The 25,574-nt window shown below is 42.4% G+C and overlaps 1 protein-coding gene across 9 annotated transcripts in view; it reads left to right on the top strand.

The window, feature by feature from the left end:
- PRRC2C (proline rich coiled-coil 2C) overlaps positions 1-25,574 on the top strand; it is a 67,976-nt gene that overhangs the window by 11,658 nt on the left and 30,744 nt on the right. For 7 of the 9 annotated variants that reach the window (XM_059478156.1, XM_059478160.1, XM_059478159.1 and 4 more), the window contains exons 2-16: positions 4,551-4,718; positions 5,806-5,983; positions 9,307-9,410; positions 12,277-12,408; positions 14,318-14,490; positions 14,839-14,918; positions 15,527-15,660; positions 15,742-15,829; positions 16,081-16,222; positions 17,177-17,251; positions 17,964-18,567; positions 19,372-19,541; positions 20,579-20,825; positions 21,852-22,065; positions 22,667-25,024. In XM_059478156.1, the coding sequence (XP_059334139.1) occupies positions 4,604-4,718; positions 5,806-5,983; positions 9,307-9,410; positions 12,277-12,408; positions 14,318-14,490; positions 14,839-14,918; positions 15,527-15,660; positions 15,742-15,829; positions 16,081-16,222; positions 17,177-17,251; positions 17,964-18,567; positions 19,372-19,541; positions 20,579-20,825; positions 21,852-22,065; positions 22,667-25,024 (4,814 nt within the window). In that variant the 5' untranslated portion in view covers positions 4,551-4,603. Of the gene's footprint in view, positions 1-4,550; positions 4,719-5,805; positions 5,984-9,306; positions 9,411-9,560; positions 9,771-12,276; positions 12,409-14,317; positions 14,491-14,838; positions 14,919-15,526; positions 15,661-15,741; positions 15,830-16,080; positions 16,223-17,176; positions 17,252-17,963; positions 18,568-19,371; positions 19,542-20,578; positions 20,826-21,851; positions 22,066-22,666; positions 25,025-25,574 lie in introns of those variants that run through there. The other 2 variants (XM_059478154.1, XM_059478161.1) reach the window with 2 other exon arrangements.

The raw sequence follows: 25,574 nt of genomic DNA, 5'->3' as shown, positions 1-25,574 counted from the left end.
TTTATACTTCTTGCTGCTCAGTCCTCAAAAGTGACCTCAAAATATGGAATATTTTTACCTTGTTTAAGTAAAACTTTTTTCTGAAGCAGAGGTGGCACCTTTTAAAGGCTGCACTTGCCCCTAATGGAACATTATCCAAAGTTTGCAGGAGTAACAAATTGTATCATTAAATTCTAAACAAGTCATAGAAGTGAGTTCTAAAATGATCAGGAGAGCTAGGAATTTAGTGGGATATGTGTGGGGTTTTACTATTAAAAACATGTTTTTGTAGTCTGGAACCCACTGCATTCAGTTTGTTCTTTACCAGATCTAAATGTCTAAGAGGACACAAGTAAATGTTCCTTAACAGAGACCAGGATATTTAGAATTTGTGGCAGCCCCTTTGTGTGCTATTTTCTGTACAAAAGTTTCTGAGTTCCTTGAGGATTTAAAACAGTTGGAGTCTGAAAAAATAGTCTGCTACAGAAATTAGAGTAATAATTTTTACCCTGAAATCTTCAAGACACAGTGAAGTGATTTAATAACATTGCAGAGCAGGTTTGCTGCAGAATTTTGGGAGCACTGTGCTCTCTGTAGCTGTAATCATTCACAATGAACAGCTGACTTGCTTAAATTTCTTGAACCCTGCCAAGTGCCATTGTGGCTTGTGCTGTTCCTGTGCTTCCTTAGCTTGGAAAGTGCTCCTGACACCTTGTGTGTGTTCTCAGGGCTGCTCACAGCCTAAGCCTGGTGCACAGCAGCACTTCACTGTGAGGGTTTGAGTAATAATAACAAAATATGGAAATATTGGGCAAATTGGGAATCACCTGGGGAGGAAAGGGCTTGATGTGTCCTGTGTTGAAACACCTCAGGTGTTCTGGTTCCAGTGCTCAGGTATAGGGATGTGGCACACACAGCTGAAGTTTGGATGAAAAGTCTTGGAGCTGGATGGTTTTACATGGCTCAGAGTCAGGCATTTGTCTCTTCATGGCTGATGTCAGGTGGATCTGAGTGCTTTGTTCAAGGCTCTTCAGAGAGGGAGAGTTTGTCATCCCTGGCTTCAGTACCTGGTCTAAAGTCTTAATTTTGTAAGAATATCTTCTTTGGCAACCAGTATCAGGTCTAAATATACTTAAATATAGATATATTGTCAATTATTGAGTATATTGACCTGCTGAATTGAAATTATTTTTGTGCAAGTCAGATTACTGAGGAATGTGCAGCTTTAATCATTGTAAAACGGTTTATTTTCCTGTGTAATACAAGTTGGGGAAAAAACTTGTCAAACAGTATGAATTTTAATGGTATAAAAGGCTTAGAGCTCAGTTGTAATGAGCAGACAAATTTTTCTAAATTAAACATAAAAAGGGATATTCGGGGAATGTGTTCACTGCCCCGTTCTTGGAGCTGTCAAATGTTCTCGAAAGAGCAGTTGTTACAGTGAAGGTCTGCCCAAGTATGAAATCTGTATTGCTCTGTAAAAAAGAGTGTTATTATGATGAAGATTTTCCAAATTTCATCTTTACCAGAGGTGCAGGCTTTGGAAGAATATGACAGAAGATTATCTTAAACCACCCTCAAACTGCTTTCTGCTTGCTTTGTCTGTTTCTGTTGAGTCTTTGCTGCTGTTAACAATTTTGGGGGTAAAAAATGACCCAAGTTGTCTTTTTTTAATTTATTTATTTTGTTTGCCAGTTTCTAGATTATTCACCATTGTGAATAATCACTTCTTGTTACAGGCTCCTTGGCTGGGATGAGTCTTGGGCCAAAAATTAAAGTTCTGGATGAGCTGTTTGCACTTGAAAGAACATGTAAGCACAGGGATTGTAGTTTATGACTTGATACAGTTACAGGCTCACCTGAAAGCTGGTTTGCCACCCTCTGCACTGGGCAGTTACTGCCCAGAACCTTCTGTGATGCTCCGGGATGATTGTGGTGGACTCTTTATCATAAATACAAAATCTAGATTCCAGCCACAGACTTGGCTGCTAGGCTGTCCCTCATCTATCCAAAAAAACAAGCTACACTGCAAGGTTCCACTGGGAGCCAAAGCTCAACACTCAAATATCTTTACAGGAAAAAACCCACCCAGTCTGAAAGATGAATTATCTTATCTTAGCTTATCTTTGGAGTTATCAGACAACCTTTCACTCTTGAGGCTGCCCCAGTGGTTAGTTGCAATCCAGCATGTCAGGCTTTGCCCATCGCTGTTATTCCTGGCCAGACTGCTGCTTCCAGCCTGTCTGCAGCGCTGAATCCAGGCAGACTCGTTTAGCAGGCTGGCTCTGCATCACACATGAGGCTCTGCCTTGGCCCTTTCTTCTGGAAGGAGATTCAGTTTACCAGAAGGAGTTCTGTGAAAGGGCCTGGCAGGCTCTGTCCCTTCCACTCCTCTGTTCCTCTCTGTTCCCAGCCTTGTATTTATGATAGAAAATCCACCACAGTTATCCTGGAGCGCCACAGAAGGTGCTGGGCAGTAACTGCCAGGAGCACAGGGTGGCAAACCAGCTTTCAGGTGATCCTGCAACTGCAATCACTGTGCTCACACGTTCTTTCAGGTGCAAACAGCTCATCCAGACTTCTGATTCCCAGCCCTGTTTCACCCTGCTCTGGTCCTGCATTTTGTATTTTTGGGTGACACATAAAATAACTGTTGGTGTAACAGTTGCTGTTGAAATAGCCAAGTGCTGACTAATCTGGAAGAAGAATCTGGGAGTTGCTGTCTTTTTCTGAGGGGAGAATATTTTCTTGGCCCCATACAAGGCTGGAGATTGTCCCCTTTGCAGCAGTCTGCATGGATTGTAACAGAACAGCTTCTGGCCCAAGTTGTGCTGAAGCTGAGCCATCCCAAGGTTATTTGCCATCTTCATTTCTTTTCAATCATGGCTTGGAAATTGAGGTACAAGGCAGAGGAGGATGGAAATGTTATCATACCTGTATAAATTAAATTTCCATGGTATTTGACATTGCTGAATGTCTGTCATGACCAAGTAGGTGCTTTGTTCTTTAGATTACTTGTCCTTGCAAACTCTTAATCCACGAGCACCTTGCATGGGAATCCCATTCCCTTTGAGGATCTGGGTTTGACATGGGAGTTTGATCACTAAAAGGTTTGAGCAGGATGTCTTGCTTCTTGCTGCCTGCTTTTAGATTGAAACACAAGTCTTTGGGCATATATAACTCTTCTGGAATTCATATAGAAACAGATGAAAAATTGTTGTTGTAAAGAGGGGTGGCAGGATTTTTGTCTGTGAAGAGAAATCAAGGTGTATAATAATGTTCTGTTTGAGGGAATGCTCACTTGTGTTCCTGCCTGGTGATGAGCAGCAGCTCTGCAAGTTCCTTCCAAGAACTTCTAGAGAAGGATCACAGTTAATTACTGGGTTCTTTCTCTCCAGGCCTGTTATTCTGGGGGAAGGAGGGAGGAGAGGAATGACCTGCTCCAAGAGCCCTGTAATTTACTGCTGCAGAAAGAATAGTGTAACTCTTGGTTTAAGGAATTCTCACTCTCCTCCTCTGAGCAGACTGTGTTCTGGTTTTGACAAACAAAAAATCCTTACTCTGTGTATTTAGTGTCTCTGGCTGCTGTGTTCGTGATGGTTTTAATTGGAGAAAAAAGAAGCAGATTCCAGAAATACTGTACTGCAGTAACTGTTAATTGTCTCAGTACTTGGCTTTGGGAGTGGGTGAGGTCACTGAGCTTCCCCAGTGGGGAAGGAGCTGCTGGTAGAAATTCTGTGTCTCTGTGGGCTTTGGGATTGGCTTTTTATTATTCATTTTCTAGTGAAATCATGGATGGTATTTACCATTTTATCAAATTCAACATCAAACCAGTGTTTGATGTTAATTAAATGCTGACCCTCCTGATTTTGTGACATTTATATTGAAGAGATAGAAATACTTTAAAATTCCTGATGTTACATAAGGATAAGGTTTCTGGAGTTAATGCATTCCTTGGCACCCTGCAGAATTCTTAAATGAAACAGTGCTAATGGTGTTAAATACGCTGTCCACTTCTGCCCTGTGACCTCTGACTTCAATCTTGGCTCCTGTTGAGATTTTTTCACTTTTGTGTTGTTTTTCTCCACAGGCAGATTTTGGTTCAGGTTGTTTCACTTTTGTGTTGTTGTTCTCCACAGGCAGATTTTGGTTCAGGTTGTTTCACTTTTGTGTTGTTTTTCTCCACAGGCAGATTTTGGTTCAGATTGTTTCACTTTTGTGTTGTTCTCCACAGGCAGATTTTGGTTCAGGTTGTTTCACTTTTGTGTTGTTTTTCTCCACAGGCAGATTTTGGTTCAGATTGTTTCACTTTTGTGTTGTTCTCCACAGGCAGATTTTGGTTCAGGTTGTTTCACTTTTGTGTTGTTGTTCTCCACAGGCAGATTTTGGTTCAGATTGTTTCACTTTTGTGTTGTTCTCCACAGGCAGATTTTGGTTCAGGTTGTTTCACTTTTGTGTTGTTGTTCTCCACAGGCAGATTTTGGTTCAGGTTGTTTCACTTTTGTGTTGTTGTTCTCCACAGGCAGATTTTGGTCCAGGTTGTTTCACTTTTGTGCTGTTGTTCTCCACAGGCAGATTTTGAGGAGCGCACGGAAGGTACCGGACTCGATGAGTTTCCAGCGAAATGTCGGAAAAGTCAGGCCAGAGTACAAAAGCAAAGGATGGAAAAACAAAGTATGCAACACTCAGTCTGTTTAATACCTACAAGGGAAAGTCACTGGAAACTCAGAAAACCACAGGTGAGTAAGCTCTCTTTAGAGTTGCATTCTTGCAGTTTCATCATTACTGCAGTGCTAATTAGGAGTGCAGAGTATATGAGCACTTAACCACAGCATGGTTTTTCATAACTGCTTGGTGCAGCAGCGAAGTGGAGGGACTGGGGAAGGCAGCATTCATTAGAGCTTCTGCTTAGCTGTAAGCAGGAGTGTCAGTTCAGAGAGACAGCATTTGCAGCCTAGTAGGAAGTAGAATGTGGGTAAATAAAGATGTGCCATTCCCCAGCTGTGCATTTTACTGCATTTACATTTGCCATGCTGGAAGTGTTTAATTAAGGAAAAGGCAGTGCTCACTTACAGCTCAGAGACTTTTGATTTTTTGACAGACACTGGATAAAACTTACACTGATATCTTGAATAAGGTGACTGTGAGCCTGCTTTTCATGAGTCATTGAATGGAGAACCAGGGGGAAATAGTGTTCTGAAGGTTTTGAACTTGACAAAGTTGCCTAAATTGTTTGTGAAAGAGAAAAAGAGTGCCCAAGCTTGTTGAAGGTTGCCACAATATTGTTTTTTTACCCAGGGCAGTAACTTGGCTTGTTGCCTGGGTTGGGTACTTGGTAGGTTGAATGTCCTGTGGGGTGCATTAGCTTTGTACTTGTGGTCTGGAGTAAATAGAGTTTGTAGGAATGTTTTTGCAAGGGCAGCAGCTGCCAGCTGAAATTTGCAGCAATAAAGAAATGGGCCAGACCCATAGGGGTATTCCTGGACTCATCAATGTACATTAAGCTCCAGGAGAGCAAGAGAATAATGCTTGACATTAACATCATGTTGTAATTGGCTTTTTTAGCTTTGTGTCACTGAATGTTGTGTATAAAGGTGGGGCCATATATCCTTTTTAATTTCTGGAATAATGACTCACTGCTCAAAAAGTACTCAGGTCTTCCCAAACCATGTGTTTTCAACTCCCTTCTTTAAATAATAAATTTTCAAGCATTTAAAATTTTTAATTCTTAACACTCTTAAATTTTTCTAACTTTCTTACAAACCATTTTTATGTAGCTCTGCCTAAACAGAGTTGTTAACTTGCACTTTCTGTTCTGGCACCCAGTTGCTGCACGCCATGGATTGCAGAGTCTTGGAAAAGTTGCTATTTCCAGGAGGATGCCTCCCCCAGCTAATCTGCCCAGCCTGAAAGCAGAGAACAAAGGCAACGACCCCAATGTGAACATTGTGCCTAAGGATGGCACAGGATGGGCTTCAAAACAAGAGCAGCACGAAGAAGAGAAGTGAGTTTTCACCTCTTTTTGCTCTGAGAATTATTCTAGTTACTCCATTTCTTGCTGCTGAATGTTCAGTGTTCTGCAGTCACATAGAGAAACTTTTCTCCTTTAAGCTTTTATAGGATTTCTGTGGAATTAAAAAAATAAAAAAGAATTAACACTAGCTTAGTTTGTAGGGCCATTTCTCTCAGGTTTACCCAAAACTGTGAATTGTCAGGACCTGGGAAGAAATTTGCTACACTGGAGTGTTCTCAGTGTAGCTATCAGAGAGGAAATAGCACCACTATTAATTTCTGTGAGGAAGAATCTTGATAGTAGAGAGATATTTAAAAGAAAAACTTTGCACAAAAAAACCCTCCTCACATTTAAGTTGAAAATGATCTGCTTATAAATTCCATATGAGGGGAAGAATGAATTTCCTTGGACATGTAAGTTTTGATGTCTGCTGACAGGAAATACTGCAGCATGTTTTTGTAAGATCAGTGTCATCACCTTAAATAAAATTCTCTTAAAACCCCAAGGAACACAGCAGGAAAATTAGAGAATAGCTTGCAATTTCATGAGACTATGCAAAAATCAGCTGGATTGTGCTTGTGCACAATTTGAGTTTGAGGAAACTCAAAAATTCCTGATTTGCATAAGTTTAAGTCTCTGCTTTATTTTTCTAATGATTTTTAATATTTCCACTTTAATTGTTTTTTGCTAGAATGCCATAAATTCTAAAGACTTTGAATTTTTTTTAATCTTCAGCTCTACACTATTGTTGCAGACTCCTCCAGTATGTGAAATAAAAAGACAGAATTGTGGCAGTGTTGTATACCTTGTATGATACAAATTTCCCATTCTCAGTGCATGAGTTGTTTCACACTTGTACAACTAAAGAAAATTGGATGAAAGGATCAGAGGATCTTAGCATATGCTGAGTTGGGAGAGACCTGTCAGGATCATTGAGTCCAACTCCTGGTCCTGCACAGGAAAAAATTAAATGGAAACTGAAGCTTTTCAGCTTCTAATTGGAAAGTATTTTAAAGCAGTTCTTTTGTGCCATGTAAGCCTAAAATAGGATGTGATTCTCACTGCTCAAGGTTTAAGTGTTAATTCTTTTCATACAAATTGCTCTGAAAACTGAAATTTAGGGGCAGTGGTTGTATGTTCCTAGTGCTTGTGAAAGCAAAAGATGAGTTTTAAATGTTTCCTCCCTCATTTTTCTCTCCCTTTACTTTTCTTTGTGTACATTCCTACATTTAAATACCAATTTTAGACATCTCCCTAAAAAGCTGATAGACTTCAGGAATATAGTGTTGTGTTTAACCTTTTATTTTAAACTTTTGAAACTGCAGAGTCACAGTTTTCTGCCCTTTGGTATTTTAACAACCTCTCCCTGTGCTTTAAGGTCACTTACATTTTCCCAGTTAAATCTGTGTTGTAGCTTGTTTGACTAAAGCAGGCCTTTGCATGGCCATGTGTTCGGAGATACCAGCAGTTGTTCTCTTTACAAACAAATGAGTAACTGTCCCTTATCTGCAACTGGAAGTTGGTTGTATTTCCATATGTATTACTCTGATAAAGGCCTCAGAATCCAGATAAAACTAGTGAGGGAGAGATTGTTCCCAGGAACAGGTGTGTATGCCCAGGCCATGAGGAAATTCTCCCAAGTTTGGACCATCTGATGTGTTTGCTCAGATCTTAAGATCATTTGTTTGACTACTGCTGTGTTTGTGATATTTCAGTGTGCTTGAAATGCTGCAGCTTACATGTGAAGTGTTTTATTGTTCCTCTCAGAAGTGTTGCAGATAAAGGTTACATCTTGATAACAGCTTGCTTGAGTTTATTGCATTTTCTCTTGTATCATTTCATTTGCTCTCGTATCATTTCATGTGTTATTCCCTGTAATTATGAAAATTAATTACTTTACTGCTTTCTTGAGTTGCCACTCATTCCTGTGGGTATTGCTTCAGTCTCTTTCTTGGATAGTGCAGGCAGGATTTGATAAATTCAGCTGAGTTCTTTCACTCATCCATATTTGCAGGGCAGTGCTTAGATAATTAAAATTCTAAATGAGCTTGTATTTGAAACAGGAGAAATGCAAGGAGTAGCTTCTTTAGCGCTCTTGTTCCTTGTTTCACTTGTGTCACAAAGTTCAGCCATGTAAGTCATAAATTCCCCAAAGCCTGCTGTAAGAAATGCAAGTGAAAAACAGAAATAAAATGAGAACTGGGGTTTTCCCCCTTGATTGTAATACTCTCTTGGAACATGAAAGTTGCATTTTGTTATCCTTATGAGAAGCTTGTGTGTTTCTGCCCAGCAGTGATGATTTTGATATTTGCCTCTCTGGCAGTTCTGAGAGTCCTGTGGAGTGCTTTGAGTTGATCACTGTAGAACCCAAATGGAACTGATTTCTTACTAGTAGTCCTCAGAAATTTAGGATCATTTTAGGATCTACTTGGAGCATTTATAGTTGTTTCTTGTCAGTGAAGTGACATGATGCCCCACTGCTTCTCTCTTTACTGGTGTATAAGTGATTCTAGACTACAGGATTTGCCTCATAATTCCTATTTTATCAAAAGGTCCCACTAAGGAGCTAAGGAGTCTTAGTTGGTTTTAGACACTAATGCATTGAGTCTTAAGTTACCTCAATATGCAGGTTACAGAAATAGCTTTTATTGAAAGAAGTTGAACAATATGACTGAATCTGCAGATTAGAAAGGGCTTGTGTCTGGGATTTTTACACTGGACAAAAAGAGTGCTTGTGCCTCTTCATTAAGATGGTGAGACTTGAGCCCATTTCTTCAGACTTAATGTTCTAAGCTTCAGTTCATGGTACCCATAGAGTTATTCATGATATCTTTAGCTTTCCTTATCAGTTCCTTTTATTTGGGAATTCCTGACATGTGTTTGACTTCTTTCTCTCAGTTCATGGTGGTCTTGAAGTGCTTTCCTCTGTTAACTCCCAAGGCAGGAGAACATTAATCCAAATTATTGCCTTTGATGGTTGTAGATGGATTGGTTTTTTTTGATTGTCCAATACAGTTCTTTTAAAAGTGTAATTCAGTTCATGCCTGGCTGCATTTCCTGCCCAGCCATTTTCATTCATTCCTTTCCTCTCTGGGAAATGGAATCTTGACATAATTAGCTAATTTATTCAATTTTTTTTTTACTGTTATAACGACTCCTTTTATATAAGAAAATGCCTTTTCTGAGGAAAAGTAGTTAGTGGTTTTCAGCTGCACAGCTCCCCTGTTTTATTCCCTTGTTTGCAGAAGCCATCCTGGCACTATTATTGTGTGCTCACCCTCTTGTATTCACAAGTGCTTTTGCTCTCATTGCAGACAGCCAGACGTGCCCCAGACCCAGCCAAAACCTGCTGTTCCTGCTCCTCCAGAAGCAGCTCCTGTTGCCAAATCCTGGGCCAACACCAAGCCAGGACAGGATGGTGAGTGCTGCTCAGCTTCTGCACTGCACACCAGGCTGGGAGAGACCCCCACACTCAGCAGTCCCTTCAGCCTTGGCCACTTGGGACTGGGGAGAGTTGTGGAAGCAACATTCCAGGCTGGGAAATGAGCCCATCCCAGCCACTGCATTTATCAGCAGGTCTGGCTCACTTCTACAAGCTTGGTCACCTCTTTTGAAGTGCCGAAGAAGTGATGGTGACAGCATAAAATCTTCAGTGTGGCTGTGGTGAGGAGGGCAATTCACAGTCAGTTCTTCTAATACAAACAATTTTGGCATGGGAAGGAAAGATGTAAACAGTTGGTGGTCATTCTGATCATAGTTTTGGATCATTTTGTGCAAAGTATGTGTAGTTTTGCTTCTGTTGAAACATGTGAAATAGCAGCACTTTTCCCTTCATTTTATAAATGCCTTGGTTATTTTAGTATCAAAGTGATAGTGTTTAAGTAGTTTTCTTTTTGGGAAAAACATTAAAGGTGTGTTTGGAGGTTTATTTAACATAATTGGATGAAAGGATGGAAAATTGTTTCCATCAATGTTACTCTCAGCTTGAGTGTTTTCATTACAGATGTAAGTTCAGAACTAAATCCTCTTTTAAAATGCTTGTAGACTGAGAGATTATCCTCTGTCTCCATTATGATAAATAACCTGCAATGTGTTTGATTCCTTAAGTTTGAGACTTGTGAACTTTCCATGACTATAAAATGGAGTTCAGGCTTTCCAGTTGAAGAATTGAGTTCTTTAAATAATAAAATATTAATAGCATGGAGGTAATTTCTTACCTATTATATGGAGTTTGTTAACATCACATATCTAATGATTTTTTTGCACTGAGAATTAGAAGTGACAATTCTAAATACTCCATTTATGCTGCTTAGTGTTCAGTGTTCTGCTGTCAAATATAGCAACTTTTCTCCTTTAAGCTTTTATAGGATTTCTGTGGAATTAAAAACCAAGAATGAGCACTGATGCAAAGTGATCTGCATAGAAGCTGATAAGATCATCTCCATGACACAGGAAATAGTGATTGGGCTCAGTAGCTTCAAAATGCATTTAGCTAATTATTTCATAGTTACCATGGCAGCTCGTGTGCCAAGCCCAGATGGCACCCTCATTTCATTCAATTAATGCAGCACTGGGTTTGCAGTTTGAGGCTTTCAGGAAGCAGCACTGGATGGGAATTGGCAGCAGCTGTTTGCTGTCCTGGGTTTAAAAGCCAGGCTCCACCTGTTGTGCTCCTGCTCTCCTGGGCTGCAGTTGGCTCTCAGACCTTGCTGTTTTCCAGCACTCACTCAGCCTCCTGCTCTTGTAAAACTTGAGTGAGGCAAGGCCCAACCTTGCTCTGATCCTCTTGGTGGCCATGGAGAAGGGAAAGACTTAGGAAATGTAACAGCAGTGTGTATTTTTCAGCTCATGCTTCAGCTAAAATTTGGAGTAAACTACTACCAAAGTATCTTTTAACTTCTTTCTGAACTGCTGGTTGCCCCTCTGGCTTTTTTAAACACAGTCAAGAAGATCTCTGGTGCTGTTACTTTGCCATTAAAACGTTGTTCACTGTGTAAGCTTGAGCAGAAAACATTTTTCCAGATTCATAACACTCATGAATGTTGCATGCCAGAGGATCTCAGAAGGGGCTCTCTTGCCTGGCAGGTCATCTGGTCAGTGGGACTGCTTTTCTTTCCACTTGAAGTCACTGCTTGTAGCTGTTTAGGAGCAGCAGCAGTCCAGTGTCCTTTAGAAAAAAACAGATTAATGTGGTCTGTAGTATGTGAAGTCAGAATGAAAATTGAAAGAGTTCAAGGAAATTTGTAGACACAGGGATAAATACTGGTATTTGCTAACATGTCTTTACACAGCACAGAGTAAGGAGTTTATCCTGTGTTTAACTCTTTAAAAAACCCAACCAAATGAAAGCCCACTGGGATCCCTGCATTTTATCTTTGTGAATGATTCTGTCAGAGACTGGAGAGAACAGAAGTTTTTTGGTGGTTAAAAAAAAAAGCCAGTAGTCAGGATTGGGGGGGATTTGGACACCATATATTCAGATCCTTGTTTATGAGTTTGCCCTCTCCCCTAATCCCTGTAGCCTAGTACCACCACATCCCTTAGAGGGGTCAGTAGCAGAGACAGGTCCAGGAACAGGCTGTTATTCAGGCTGTTGGAATGGAAACCTGCACTCAGATTATTGGTGATTTGGCACAGAAATGCTGCTGATCTAATAGGTCACTATACATTGTGTGTATGGGGAGGAAAGTGATGCAAAGCAAACCCAACAAAACCTTCTTACAAGGAAAACAAGCTTTATATGTGGCTTCCATACTATGTGCAACAGAGGTCTTTAAGGAATATGATGTCAAGGGTTTTAGAAATCAAAGAATGTTTTTCTGATTTTTTTTTTCATAGTGTAAAAGCTGTAGCCTTTTAAAGTCATAGAGATTTCTTAGTAGAACAATAGTTAATCATAAATGTGTTTGCAATTACATAGTTGTCCATTCTTGGGTGGACTATAGTTTTAGAGTGAAAAGAAGGAAATTTTTGTCTGAAAGGAGTGGAGAAAAGTGTTACAGAGCTGAGGAACTCCAAGTACTCCCTGGGCTAAGACTTGTTCCATTGTTGCTCTCTAGTATTTCTGGATTTTTCTTCAGCAGCTGTCATAGTTGGTCCAGTAAATTTAACAACTTTAGAATTGGCATCCTTTATATTGCCAGTAAATGACTGTGGCTTTAACACTTAATGGTTTTTATTTTAAAGCTTTAATGTTCACTCCTAAAGGATGATCAGGCTTCTGTTGCTTTCTGACCAGTTTTGACTACAGCAGGTTGTGACCCTGTGAATATCTTGCTGTGCAGGTCCACCTATTCCAATCAATAGTTATTTCCAGCAAGAATTCCCCAGTCTGCCGGCAGCTGGGGATCAGGAGAAGTCAGGCAAGGATAAGGATGCAGCTGAAGATGGATCAGGAGCCAACCTACGACCACAGAGTAAGTGTGAGCTCCAAATTGTTGTGAAATTGCTTTGTGTGGAACTTACTGCTTGTGCCCTGTACAGGAGAAATAGATGAATATGTTGTTTCAATCATCACGCTCCTACATGGAAGAAGTGGATATTTGGGCCTTTATTCTGCTTTTCTGTGTTCATGGTGTGTGGAAAATAGTGTTTTTAATCACTTCCCATTTTCCCATGTAGTTGTGCTCTGAGGAACATTTCTATTTGCACAATACTGGCATTTTCTTACTTCAGCTGCTGATATCACAGCAGGTGGGACACCTCTTTAAAGAACTCTCCTAGACTTAACTAATTACAGAAATGGTGATCAGGGCTGGCCTTAAGTTGTTCATACTCCTAAGAGTGGAGCCTGAAAATTCCTGAAGAGGAAGTTCAGTCTACAGCATGCCAAAAGAGTGGGGTGTGCCTTTAAAGGCATTGGCATCTTCAGCTCCTGGGTGCAGTGCTCTGACCAGCTGGATCTCTTTCAGCAGTGGGGGATTAAATCTGGTGAAAAGAACTGTAACAGTGCTGGGTTTACATCTCTCAGGAAAGAAATGTGTATTTCTTCCCCCAGATAACTTTAATGGGAAGGTATTTGGGACTGTGCTTGTTACCAGTGGAAAACAAAGCTCCTTTCTCCCTCAGAAGTTTGGTTTTGATGAGGTTTGATGGACTAGATGTCCTGTCCTGCACTGTGGCTGGCACTGTCCCATGCCAGTGATAAGCACTTCAAAAAGGAGTCTGTAACTCCTTTCCTTGTTACAGGTCTTGGTTTTACTTGATTTGTTTGTCAGGTCCTGCAGACCAAGGCCATGTGCCTGTTCATGTCTTGATTTGGATCTAAAGAATAAATTATCAGGAAAAGGGAGAGGTGTCCAGCCCCAAAGGAGAGCAGCTCTGTGTCTGTGCAGCCTCCTGCAGGCACTTACAGTTTTGGTCAGCACTGTACATGCTATATTAAGCCCTTCTTTCCTGACAGCAGCAAGCTAAATGAACTTGGCAAGTAGTCAGTCCCCCTTTAGCAGCTGTGCTTCCCAGCAGAGATAAGTGCAAGAACTGTAATGGATACTTAGGAGCAGAGTTTAACTCTGCTTAAAGGGTTTGTGTCCCTAAAGGAACATCATTTACAGTGTGTCTGAATTTTTGTCTCCACTGATCTGAGCACTGCTGCTAAGTTTACTCTGGTGGGGTTTTTTTCTTTTAACCCATACTCTGCAGGCAGAAACTTTTAAAAGAATGGAGTGCCTGGCACAAATTATAAGTAATTAAAATCCCTGACTTTACCTGGACAATTTACTAGACATTCACACCAGAAGTACAGCCCTTATCACTTCTATTCCATCCTTATCAGGCAGAGATGCAAACCAGACTATACCTGTCTTCATTTGGATGCATTCTGTGCATTACCTTTCTTTTTGAGCTGCTTGAGAATTTCCTTACAGGCCTTTGCTGCTTAGGAACCTTGATCTCTGCCTTGACAGCATCTTCACACTGAGTCAACAGTGGCCCACTTAGCACAGCTGAGTCTGTTTTTTTCTTGTGCTATAATCAGTATCCTTCCAAAATTGTGCTGTGTTTTGGAAGGTAGAATGAGACAGCTGGAGCAATCCATAAATTTAGCCCTGACCCTTGAGGAGCACAGCTGGACCTAGGGCTGAGGGGGATCAGGAGCAGCTTCTGTTGATTCTGGAGTGGCCAGTGCTTGTTGCAGTAGCAGATAGGAACATATATCTGCTGTGTCACCCAGGGCTGCGTGGGAACAACGTGTTCCTCACCATCCCTGGCTGGAAATCTGCAATTTCAAGTCTATTTCTGGCTTTTTGTGTGCTGATTCTGTCCATGCAGATGCTACTGATTGGAGGGATGGGGGTAATAAGAACAACTCTCCTGCTTCTCCAACAGATCAAGATGCTAAGGGACAAGAAGATGGCAGTGCTGCATCAGCAGAACAGAATGATGGCCAGAAGGCAGGAGACAAGAGGGATGTGAGGTTGCCCCAGGTCCCTCAGCCCAAGCTGAATGGCCAGCAGCAGCCTCCCATCTCATCCCAGTACAGAGCAATGATGCCTCCTTATGTGAGTGATGGTTGCATGAATCCTTTTTAAGCAGCAGGGATTGGTTTTTGGCTGGTGGGATTTTCTTGGGCCCCCTTCTGTCCCCTCCATGGAATTCTTATCAGTTCTGCTGGAAGGGCAGGACTGAAACCCAGCACAGGATGTAGCTCATGGAGTTTGAACTTGTCAGGGGTTGATTAACACTTCCAGTCACTTCCCCTTGGGGACTTGATGTCACCCACTTGAGATATTAAGCAGACTTGAGTGGAGAGTTTCACTTTATTTCCATTACTTCTTTTGATGGTCTCAGTGTATTTAATGCAGTAATACTTTTTTAATGAGTGGCTCCTGTTTTTAATCCCTTTTTAGATGTTTAATCAGTATCCCAGAATGGCATATCCTCCCTCCATGCAAGGTCCAACAAGATTTCCTAATTCTGAGCCTAGCAGGTAAGAAAGCTAAAAATGGTTGTGGTTTTTGTCTGGGTATGAACTCTGTGACTTAATTTAAAAAAGGAATCATTTGCACTGAGTATCTCAATGGTGATTATACCCTTTATAAGAACTGACACTGATCATCCTCCCAGGTTTTGCTTGTGTGGAGCAATGTCAGGTGGTGTCTGGAGTTTGAAAGCTCCACTGGAAAACTTGAGGCAATTCTGCATATTACAGGGATTTTGATTGTGAAGAGCAGGAGTCACTTGCAGGAACATCTTTGAAACTTAAAGCAGTATTTTGCCCATGAAAAGATTTTTCCATTGTTACAGTAAGAGTAGTCAACTCCTGGTTGTCAACTTTGATGCTTTCCAATTCAAGTTGAGCTCTAATGCACTATAAAACTAATTTTCCACTTTTCTGTGTATTTTTCCATAGTGTAGGGTAGCTGTGCACATGGAAACAGTAATTATTTGAATTCTGCTAGACACCCAGTGCACGAGAGTTCACTGTGCTTGAAACAACAGTGCTGTATATTTCAAATAATGATCCTACAAGTTGACCTTTTCTCTGTCACTTGTGGATAAGTAGTGACAGTGGCTTTTGTTTCTCTCATTTTTTAGAGGCCCAAGGGGAAGGGGCCCACCCTCATGGTGCTCAGAACCCATTGAACGCCCATCCATCCTCAGTGCTAGTGAGCTCAAAGAGCTGGATAAATTTGATAATCTGGATGCTGAGGCTGATGAAGGCTGGGCAGGTAAGAACATCAGCTTAATGGTCTGTTATTTGTGTGCTGAATGTTTCTGAAAGGTTAATTGAACATTTGTTTATGCATCAGGTGCTCAGAGTGAAGTGGATTACACTGAGCAGTTGAATTTCAGTGATGATGATGAGCAAGGAAGCAGTCAGAAGGAGAAGGAAAGCGGGTGAGTTGGTGCTGCCAATTAGATGGGAAATGTCACTTAACTAGATTTTGGAGAGATTAATGAAATGAGTGCAAGTACTCATTCCAGTAGCCCTAATTCCAGTAATTTAATACTGTATTCAACTGCCTGCAGACTCCAGCCAGCTGGGTGTGGAGTAGAAATTACCCTGACTAAGAAATGCTGAGGCTAGGAGATGAATCACCAAATACCTGTGTGGAGTATGCATCCTGTTTTTATTTCTTTGCACATAGTGATGAACAAACACCATCAAAAGATTCCCAGAGTCCTGATGGCCAGAAGGAAACTGAAGAACAGACAAATGCCAAGTCTACCACCCAGGTTTCCACAGCAGCAGCCAAAGGGTCTTACAGCAAAAGCTCTCAGCTTGATCAGGTTTGTGTGCTCCTCTCTTCAGCTCCTGTGACAGCAGCCTTGTCAGGAGAGCTCCGACTCAGGTGTCTTTCCAGACTGTCAGGTCAATTAAGGTTATGAACATGAGGGAAGGCATTAGCTGCTGAAAGCATTATCTGAGCTCTGCTAACTGATCAGGTGCTGCTCAGACAACTTAGCTGCCTCTGGTTGCAGCACGAAAATAGCCTGGCTTTATGCAGTGTGTCCTGCCCCACAGCCCTGGGGGGGCAGAGCTCTTCATCAGGCACTGGGGCTCAGCTGACAGGCTCCATACTCTTATGTGTCCATCCCTGGAACTGGATGAAGCCATTCTGCTGTTCATCAGGTTTGCCAGTGGATAAATAGCCCACAGATTTTTCATGGCTGTGGGGATTTCTTTTAGTAACACAGTCCACTTTGTGCAGTGCAGCTTAGCTGTAATATGAATTCACTTCTCACACTAGTGGATTTTATACAGACCATGTAGAATTCATCAACTCAGCCATTTTTTGTTTCCTCTGGTAGAGGAATATTGCCATCCACCTCAATTTATGCCTGCTACAGTGCTATTTTCCCCCCTCCCCTCCCCCAGGAAAAGCTACTGTTGGTTTTGAAAATTTCCCAGAAGTGTTTTCTCTTGACACCAGTAATAATGAAGATGGGAAGTCTGAGAGTAGTTTTACTTGCACTTTCTCTCTGTATTAAAGATCACACTGTTCTTGAAGGTTTGATGCTGCATTGAATCTAAGGAAAAATGGTGCAGAAACATAAATTGTTCAGCTCTCAGTACATAAAAGTGAAAGCGTTTTTGCCTTGTTTCACTGTAGATTTGTGTTGAATGCAGATGCCTTGTTAGACGGAGTATCTTAATGCAGTAGAAAAGAGTAAATCTAAAATGTTTCAGCTTAGCTGTGGTTAGAAGCTTGCTTAACCTTGGTACTGTGTTTGATCCTACAGGATCGAGGTCCAGCACAGCCTTCTATACATGAAAGAGGTGGCCCTGCTCTTCCTCCAAAATCTATTCTACCACCGGTAAGAAAGATTAGAATTGTCCTCATTTCCTTGAGTTAAGTTCTTTAGTCTTTGGTGGAGGGATTTAGACTAAGAAAAGTAAAAATATGCTTCATATAATGATAAAGCTTTCCTTTGACAAGTAAAATGATTGTAGTGCCTGGGGCTGGTAGGAATGGGACCCCAACACAGCCACGCTGCAGTTGTGTAAGGCTGCCCCATCTTGTAAGTGCCGTGTGAAATGCACAAGAATTTCAGGAGCTTTCAGTTACCCAGCCCCACTTGGGAGCTGGAGAGGACAGGAGCATGGGGAACAGTGCTGGAGGGATGGCTGCCAACACAGATGAGGAGATGGAGTCCCAAATGAAATGTGAACTAAAATCTCTCTTATCCTGAGCTACCTTGAAATTCCTTGGCTCCTTGAGGGTCTTCTGCCTGAGATTTAGAGCAGCCTCTAACCAAATCTGAAATATGTTTGTTATCTTTGCTGTCACTTTGCCTTGATGGTGATGGGGAAGAGAGCAGACATGAGCTCAAGTCCTTCTCTGCCTCTCCTTTCTGAGTTCAGGTAGTGAGAATCTGAACCAGATCAGGAAAGTGGGGGCTGGTTTTTCTTCCAGGTATTGCTTTTTAAAGATGCAAATACACAACTGTTGACGAATAGTTAAAATGTAGTATTTCAGCTGGCTGCTTATGCAACACATGTACAACCTGACTGATTTTCTTCCTGCAGCACCCTCCTCCCCCTGACCGGCAGATGGGAAGGCAGGGACCCTTTCCCCCTAAACCAGTGCCAGATGAGGATGAAATTTGGAAGCAGAGGAGGAGGCAGCAGTCAGAGATCTCAGCTGCAGTGGAGCGAGCCCGAAAGCGGCGAGAGGAGGAGGAGAGGAGAATGGAGGAGCAGCGAAAAGCAGCTTGTGCTGAGAAACTCAAACGGTTAAACGAGAAATTCGGCTGCGTGACAAAACCCTCCCGGGAAGACCCTCTGAAAGAGAGAGAGAGGGAGAGAGAGAGAGAAAGGGAAAGGGAGAGAGAGAGGGAACGGGAGAGGGAAAAGGAGAGGGAACGAGAAAAAGAGAGGGAGAAGGAAAAGGAGAAAGAGAGGGAAAAGGAGAAGGAAAAGGAAAAAGAAGAAAAAGAAAAACTGGAGAAGGCAAAAGAACAAGAAGTGGAGAAAGAGAAAGAAAAAGAGGTGGAGAAAGAAGAGAAGGAGAATGAAAAAGAAAAAGAAGAGGAGAAACCAGCACATGAGGTTCCTGAGCCTGTAGAACCTGTGGCAACGCCTGTAGTAGAAAAACAAGAAAGTGAAACCAAGAATAACAAGGAAGAAAAAGGTATGCTTGCAGACAAGTAGGAGTTGTCTTTCTTAAAGCTGAGTCACAGAGCATAGCTGTTGTCTAGAAGTCTCATTTGCATACCTAATTAACCTAGTGCATCTAGACCAATTATTTTCCTGGTGCATTACAGCTGATAACTGTCCTTTGAGCTAAGCCTGTTTGCCCAGCTCATCAAAAGATTAGGGCAAAAAATGGCTTCTGAGATTTAGGCTGGACTTTGAGGAATACAGAAAGAAAAGCAGGCTTTCTTCTTTTCTTAAAGAAGGGTCAGCCACCCATGTTGTTTAAAAAGCAGTGCAAATTATTTCAGCTATTCTGTTCTTTCAGCAAGCCTAGAGAAGTAGACACAAAGGGCACCTATTTAAATGTGATGCCTTTTTTTGTATTGAAACTTGAATGCCATGAGAAAACTGTTAGACTGTGCTCGGTAAGGTTATATAAATTTAAGTGGATAAAATTGATTGTAAAACCAAACCTTACTTAATGAAAAAAAGTTGATCCAAATGCAATATGGTGTCATTGATACAGCATTTCTTAAATCACATAATTGCTGCAACCTGAATGCCAGTGGTTGATTTCCCAATATATCTAAGTTTAAAAAAGACAGAGGTGTATTAACAGCAGTTCTTCTGTTTTGAGGGGTTGTCCTTGACTTTTTGTGCCTTTACTGGTTTTGGTAACTGTCAAGGTAGAGAAATCAGGCATTTTAGAACATTCCTTAGCTGATATTCTGGTATAATTGTCAGTTTTAAGATTGACTGTTGTCTCACACAGGTGGGGGTTTTGTTGGTTTTTTTTCAGAAGATCAAGCAGTCTTCACTCGCCAAGACAGCGGTCGGAATGAGAAGGAGCTTTCACAGGTGACTCATGAGAGTGAGCCAGACTCAGGATCCCAACCTCGTCCTGCTGTTTCCTCAGGCTATTCTAAACAGTTCCAGAAGTCATTACCACCAAGATTTCAGAGGCAGCAGGTAACAAAGCAGTTCATTAAAAGGAGGCTCTTTTAAAAAAATGCTGTGTTCTGCTTCATTCTGAAGAAGAAGGTGACCAAAGGAGGTTCAGAAATCCTGAATTTTTGCTTCTCAGCTTCTAGAAAATCATATTGGCAGGATTTGATCTGCCTGAAACACCTTTTGTAACTTGTAAGGTCTGTAAGTGAGCAGAAGGCTGGAGAAGCTTTGAAACTGGCCCACACTGGCATTGCCCTAGGCTTCTGTGGAACCTGAAGTCTGATGCGTGATTATTTCTGCAGCTTATCCTAAAAGGGTGTGACACTCACATTTAACTTGTGTCCTGTGGTCTGAGGAGCACTTTGCATTAATGACATGCACAAGGTATAGGTTGTTCTGTCTCTCAGCTGCACACCAGTTAAGCTGTAGCTATTGTAAGTTGTCCAGTCTGGTTTTCTCCCTTTTCTCCTACATCATCCTGATGCATGTTCACAATTAACTTTCAGAATACTTGCTGTCCTGGAGATAATTGTACTTGTTGTTCCCAAGGCTTATTAGAGCTGTGCTCAAGTCTTCATCTTATCAAAAAGTCCTGTAATGTTATTGTAGCCTCCTCAAGCTAGGTCTCATAAGCTCTCAAAGGCCTGTAACACACCCAAGATAGCTCAGCTGCTTTTGGAGGCATAAAAATCAGCAGGATGGCTTCTGTTGCAGTGTTGGAAATAAAAAAGTTTAATAAAAGGCAAAATAACAAACAGAGAAAAACTAAGCTAAGTGTAGGAGATCTTTGCTCTTAGTAAAACACCTCACAGAAGTGATTAGTTTCTTTGTTCACTTCTTTTTCTAGTCAATTGCCTAAGCAAGACTTTGGCTTCTATCCAATTAACTATCCTTAAGTTTGAGGTAAAGCCCTTTAGGCCTATGAGATATCTTTTTCACCTAACCAAAAAGAAAAACTTCCAAGCTTCTTTCCTTTTTAAGAAGACAGAGAATAGTTTTGTCACTCCATCAACAAGAAGCGCACTCCTATACTGTAACACTGATTTTTTCATCTGCAGGAGCAAATGAAACAGCAGCAGTGGCAGCAGCAGCAGCAAGGTGTCCTTCCTCAGTCTGCTCCCTCCCAGCCTTCCAGTGGCCCTGTGCCACCCCCCCAGCACAGACCCCTCTACCAGCCCATGCAGCCCCATCCCCAGCACTTGGCTTCCATGGGCTTCGACCCCCGCTGGCTCATGATGCAATCCTACATGGACCCACGCATGATGTCAGGGAGACCTGCCATGGATATGCCTCCTATTCATCCAGGTAAACCTGGGAATGTTTTTTTGCTGTTGAACTTATTTGATTTTGAGCTAGAAGTCTTTCCTTGACCACGATTTGTTTAGTGAATGAGTGGGTTTTTAAGAAGAAATCGACATTATTTTATTGTTTGAGACAAAATCAATTTTAGTCACATATGACTACAATCTTAGTCTTATGAGAATGTATACCTTTGACTATAAAGTAAAATCCCAGCTGTCACACTGCAGGCATGTGAGTGACACTTCATGTGATTAAAAATGTCGTCATAAGCCTTTCTTTGTTACAGACAAAGCTGGCAAGAGTTAGGTTGAACTGAGAAAAAGTGTATTTACCATTTGTGTTTCATTACCTCATAACACTTAGCACTACATTGCTTCCTAAAAAATCCCATGAAGCTTTGCCATTTTTACATTACATATTAACAGCTCCAGTGTCTTAATAAATTTGTGGTTTCAGGCTCTTGACCCTAAAAAGTCCTTTTTAATTTGTGGAATGGCCATCTGATTTGCAGTTAGGAAAGCTGTTGGGCATAAATAATAGAAGTCTGTCATGTAATGTAATGAAGATACCTGCCCAACTTAAGAGCAAGGGAAAGGGTATCCTTAGTGAATGAATGGAGGAAATGGCAGGCTAAGCAGAGATAGTGAAAACTACAAAATCTCTTTGAAATGGTGCAAAGGAAAAAGCTGGAAATAATAGAGTATAAAAAACTGCCTGTGTGTACACTCATCTTGAATTGCCATTCAGATGTTACCACACAATTTTCATCCATGAGTTTATGGGTCCACAGGCTTGGTTCTTCCCATTACAGTGAAAGCAGACAGCTTTTTCCTTTTGCTGGGACATGGGATACAAGTGCTGAGTGTGATTTAGTCAGTCTGAGGTTGGCTGGCAGGGAATAGAGGGAAGAAGATTGAAGGGGAGAGAACAGCATTCCTTAGTACCTCCTGACAGACTTTGTTTGTATTGAGGTTGGTTTCTTTGCTAGTGTTAAACGTGTTTCAATTGTTGAACTTGACTCTGGCACAGGAATTATGCCTCCCAAGCCACTGATGAGAAGAGAGCAGCTGGAGGGCTCAGCAGCTGGCTCAGATTCCTTTGAGCACATGGCTCGCTCTGCGAGGGAGCACAGCGTGCCACTGTCAGAGCCACGCATGATGTGGGGCTCAGAGCCCTACCCCCACGCAGAATCCCAGCAATCCACTTCTCCTCCCAAGGTCTTAGAAGAGCCTGATGATTTGAGGTAAGGCTTGTGCCATTCTCCAAGTCACACAGGGTGTAAAATGCAGTTTTGACTGACTGGGTTGTAGCTTCACACAAAACTTGAAAGGAGGAGGTGTGACTGGGGATGCAGAGTACTTGGTGCTGTTGTACAAAACAGAAGAAGACCCTGCTCTGTGGCAGAGTCTAGAAAGACATTTTGGTCCTTGTTTAGACTAGATGAATGGTGATTGGCAGAATATTTTGAATTTGTGGATCTGTAGAACATTCCTACAGTGTTCTCCTCCATTTTCGCTCAGTTCTCCCCATTTTAGAGAACTTTTGTCCAATGTGTATTTGTTTCAGAAGTGGTGCGTTAAGTCCAAGTGGTTTAGAGCAAAAGTCCCTTTTGGCCCTCGATCCATGATGAATGGTCAGGATTTTCCTCTGCTTCTTAGAAGTATTCAGAAATTCCTTTTATTATGCTGCCATATGTATAATAGTTGCTAGCTCCATTAAAAATTATTTCCTGTTACTTCCTAGAGCCAACATGGATCCTTAATAGAAAATTATTTGATTTGAGTAATTATGTATTAATAAATTTTTTCCCCACATGCTAATACTCTTAATTGCTTTCTGCTTAGGTCTGAAGCACACTTGGAGCAGGAACGAGTTGCTGTCCCTGCCAGTGCTTATCCTGTAGAACACAACCAGCTGGACTCTCATCCAAAGACAGAATTTTTCAGAGAAACAGGAGAGGTAGAGATACAGAAGTTCCCAAGCAGGCCTTTGGAAGATGTACAACCTCTCCAAGCTGACACACCTAACACAGCAGTTAATTTTGAAGGAGTGAGTGAGAAGGTTACACGTAGTTCTCCAGAAGAATTGGTGCCTGTGGGGGAAAGTCACTCTTCATTAAAGAGAAGCATTTCTCATGGTTCAAGCCACTCTCTAAAATCAGAAGACCAAAGGAGTGAAACAGCAGCAAATATCCCTAAGTTAACTAACAGACCTATTGAGACAAAGGAGACAATTGAGAGACTTGAGATTAAACCGAAAAAAGAAATTTTGATCACTAATAGAACATCAGAAGGACCAAAACCTGAGAAAACTTTCAAACCTAAGTCTGAAACAAGATGGGGTCCTAGGCCAGGTTATGGCAGGCGAGATGAAGGTGGTGACAGACCAGTGAGAAGATCAGGTCCTATTAAGAAACCTGTGCTTAGGGACATGAAGGAAGAGCGTGAGCAGAGAGAAGAGCGCGAGCAGAGAAAGGAGAAGGAAGGAGAAAAGACAGCTAGTGAAAAACCAGGCAAGCCTGAAAAAAGTGACAAAAAGGAATCACCTCAAGTGCCACTGTCTCAGGCTGAGCCCGAGAGATCCTCCTCCAGCAGTGCTCCTCTGGCTAAGAAAATAACCCAGGATGCTGCCCCAGCCCCAGCAAGCCAGGAGAGCAGTCAGCCCGAGGCTGCAGCCAAAGCTGTGGTGCAGCCCCCTGCAGTCCAGCAGCAGCTCCCAGCTGCCCAGCCAGCCACTGCCCAGCTGCCCCCAGCCCTGCCACAGCCCCCGGCCACCCCAGCAGCCACTCAGCCCCCCCCCCACACACAACCCCCCGCGCCCCCCAGCAAGGAGGACAAACAGGCTGAGAAGGTGGTGAGCAAGGAGGTGGTGGAGAAACCACGCCTGGAAACCAGGCCAGTGAAAAGAGAGCCTGGCTTACCACCTAGGACATACTGGAAGGAGGCCAGGGATAGGGACTGGTTCCCAGAGCAGGGATACAGAGGCAGAGGTCGGGGTGAGTATTATTCTAGGGGCCGTAGCTACAGGGGTTCTTATGGAGGACGTGGTCGGGGCAGTAGAGGCCATAACAGAGAGTACCCGCACTACAGAGATCCTAAGCCTAGATCAGAGCATGTGCCTTCAGGGCCTGTTAGGCAAAGAGAAGAGAGTGAAACTCGTAGTGAAAGTTCTGACTTTGAAGTGATCCCGAAGCGGCGGCGCCAGCACGGCTCGGAGACAGATTCTGACAGCGAGGTGCACGAGAGCGCCAGTGACACCCTGCTCTCAGACAAAGACAGCATCATCAAGGGCAAGCACCCGAAAAGAGAAGAAAGAGCTGATGGCAAGAAGCCTCCAAAGCCCCTGTCATTCAAACCTGAGAATAATATCAGAGTAGACAATAGATCCCTAGAAAAAACATACATCAGAGATTATGAGAACAAGCCCAAACCAGGATTTCTTCCTAAAGGAGAGCCTTCCAGACGAGGCAGAGGGGGAATGTACAGGCGTGGTGGCAGGGATCCTGGGGGCCGTCCTCCACGTCCATCCACTATAAGGAGACCAGCCTACAGGGACAATCAGTGGAACCCCAGGCAGACAGAGATCATTAAACCAGAAGATGGTGAGCCTCCAAGAAGAAATGAGCATTATGGTCCTATACCAATTGATAAAAGACCTCCAAAGTTTGAGAGGAAGTTTGATCCAAACAGAGAGAGGCCACGAAGACAGAGGCCTGCTCGGCCTCCAAGGCAGGACAAGCCACCGCGCTTCAGGCGCCTCAAGGAGAGAGAGGCTGCATCCAAGATCAGTGAGGTGGTGACCAGCACCACAACGAGTGCCACAGTTAATAATGCAGTTAGTGAGCCCTCCAACCCTGCTCTGGATGTGTCAGGAAGTAAGACACCAGACTTGTCCAACCAGAATTCTTCAGACCAGGCAAATGAAGAGTGGGAAACAGCCTCGGAAAGCAGCGACTTCAATGAGAGACGGGAAAGGGATGAGAAGAAAACAGCAGATGCAGCAGCACAGGTTGCTGCAAAGGCAGGAGAGAATGCTGGAGCTCCAAAAAGGGAAATAGCCAAGAGAAGCTTCTCTAGCCAGAGGCCTGGGATAGACCGTCAGAACCGACGTGGCAACAACGGGCCAGCGAAGCCAGGGAGGAACTTCTCAGGGCCCCGGAGCGAAAGGCGGAGTGGTCCTCCCCCCAGAAGTGGAAAACGAGGGTGAGTACCCAGCCTCTGTGAGGATGCACATGGGGTGATGGCCATCTGTCATCCTCTTGTGCTTTGAAACCATAAGCAGCTAGTTTAGATCTGTAGAGCTGTAGAAAAGACACTGATACATGCACCCATGTCTCTCTACTTTCTATTTTTTCTGTTCACGTACAGACATCTGGAACCTGAAGCTGAGAGTGAAGTGTTCTTGTATGCACAATGCCAAAAAAGCCTAATTTAAAAAAATTGCATTGCTGTTTCTGAGTTGAGCTATGTTTCTTGAGATTTGGGTGCAAGCAGAAATGTTCATGTGAGCAGTTTTGCAGTTAACACATAAATTGCTGCATTGCATTTTAGATCAATCAGCTAACATGGACAAGTAGATTGAGAGATGCTTACCCTTTAGACTAAACTTTATTTTTCCATATGCTTAATTTGATGGAAAATTTAGCAGGGCATTTGATATTTCCCCAAAACAGCTTTTGCTGTTGAGCTTCTCATTAGGAGCTGAAAGTAAAAAGTCTGGACCCTACTAAGAAGTCAGTAAACACATACAGCC

The sequence above is a fragment of the Ammospiza nelsoni genome, chromosome 9 (assembly GCF_027579445.1).
Source record: "Ammospiza nelsoni isolate bAmmNel1 chromosome 9, bAmmNel1.pri, whole genome shotgun sequence".
NCBI lineage: Eukaryota > Metazoa > Chordata > Aves > Passeriformes > Passerellidae > Ammospiza > Ammospiza nelsoni.
Note: the sequence above shows the minus strand (reverse complement) of the source record. Positions and strands in the feature narration are given on the sequence as shown.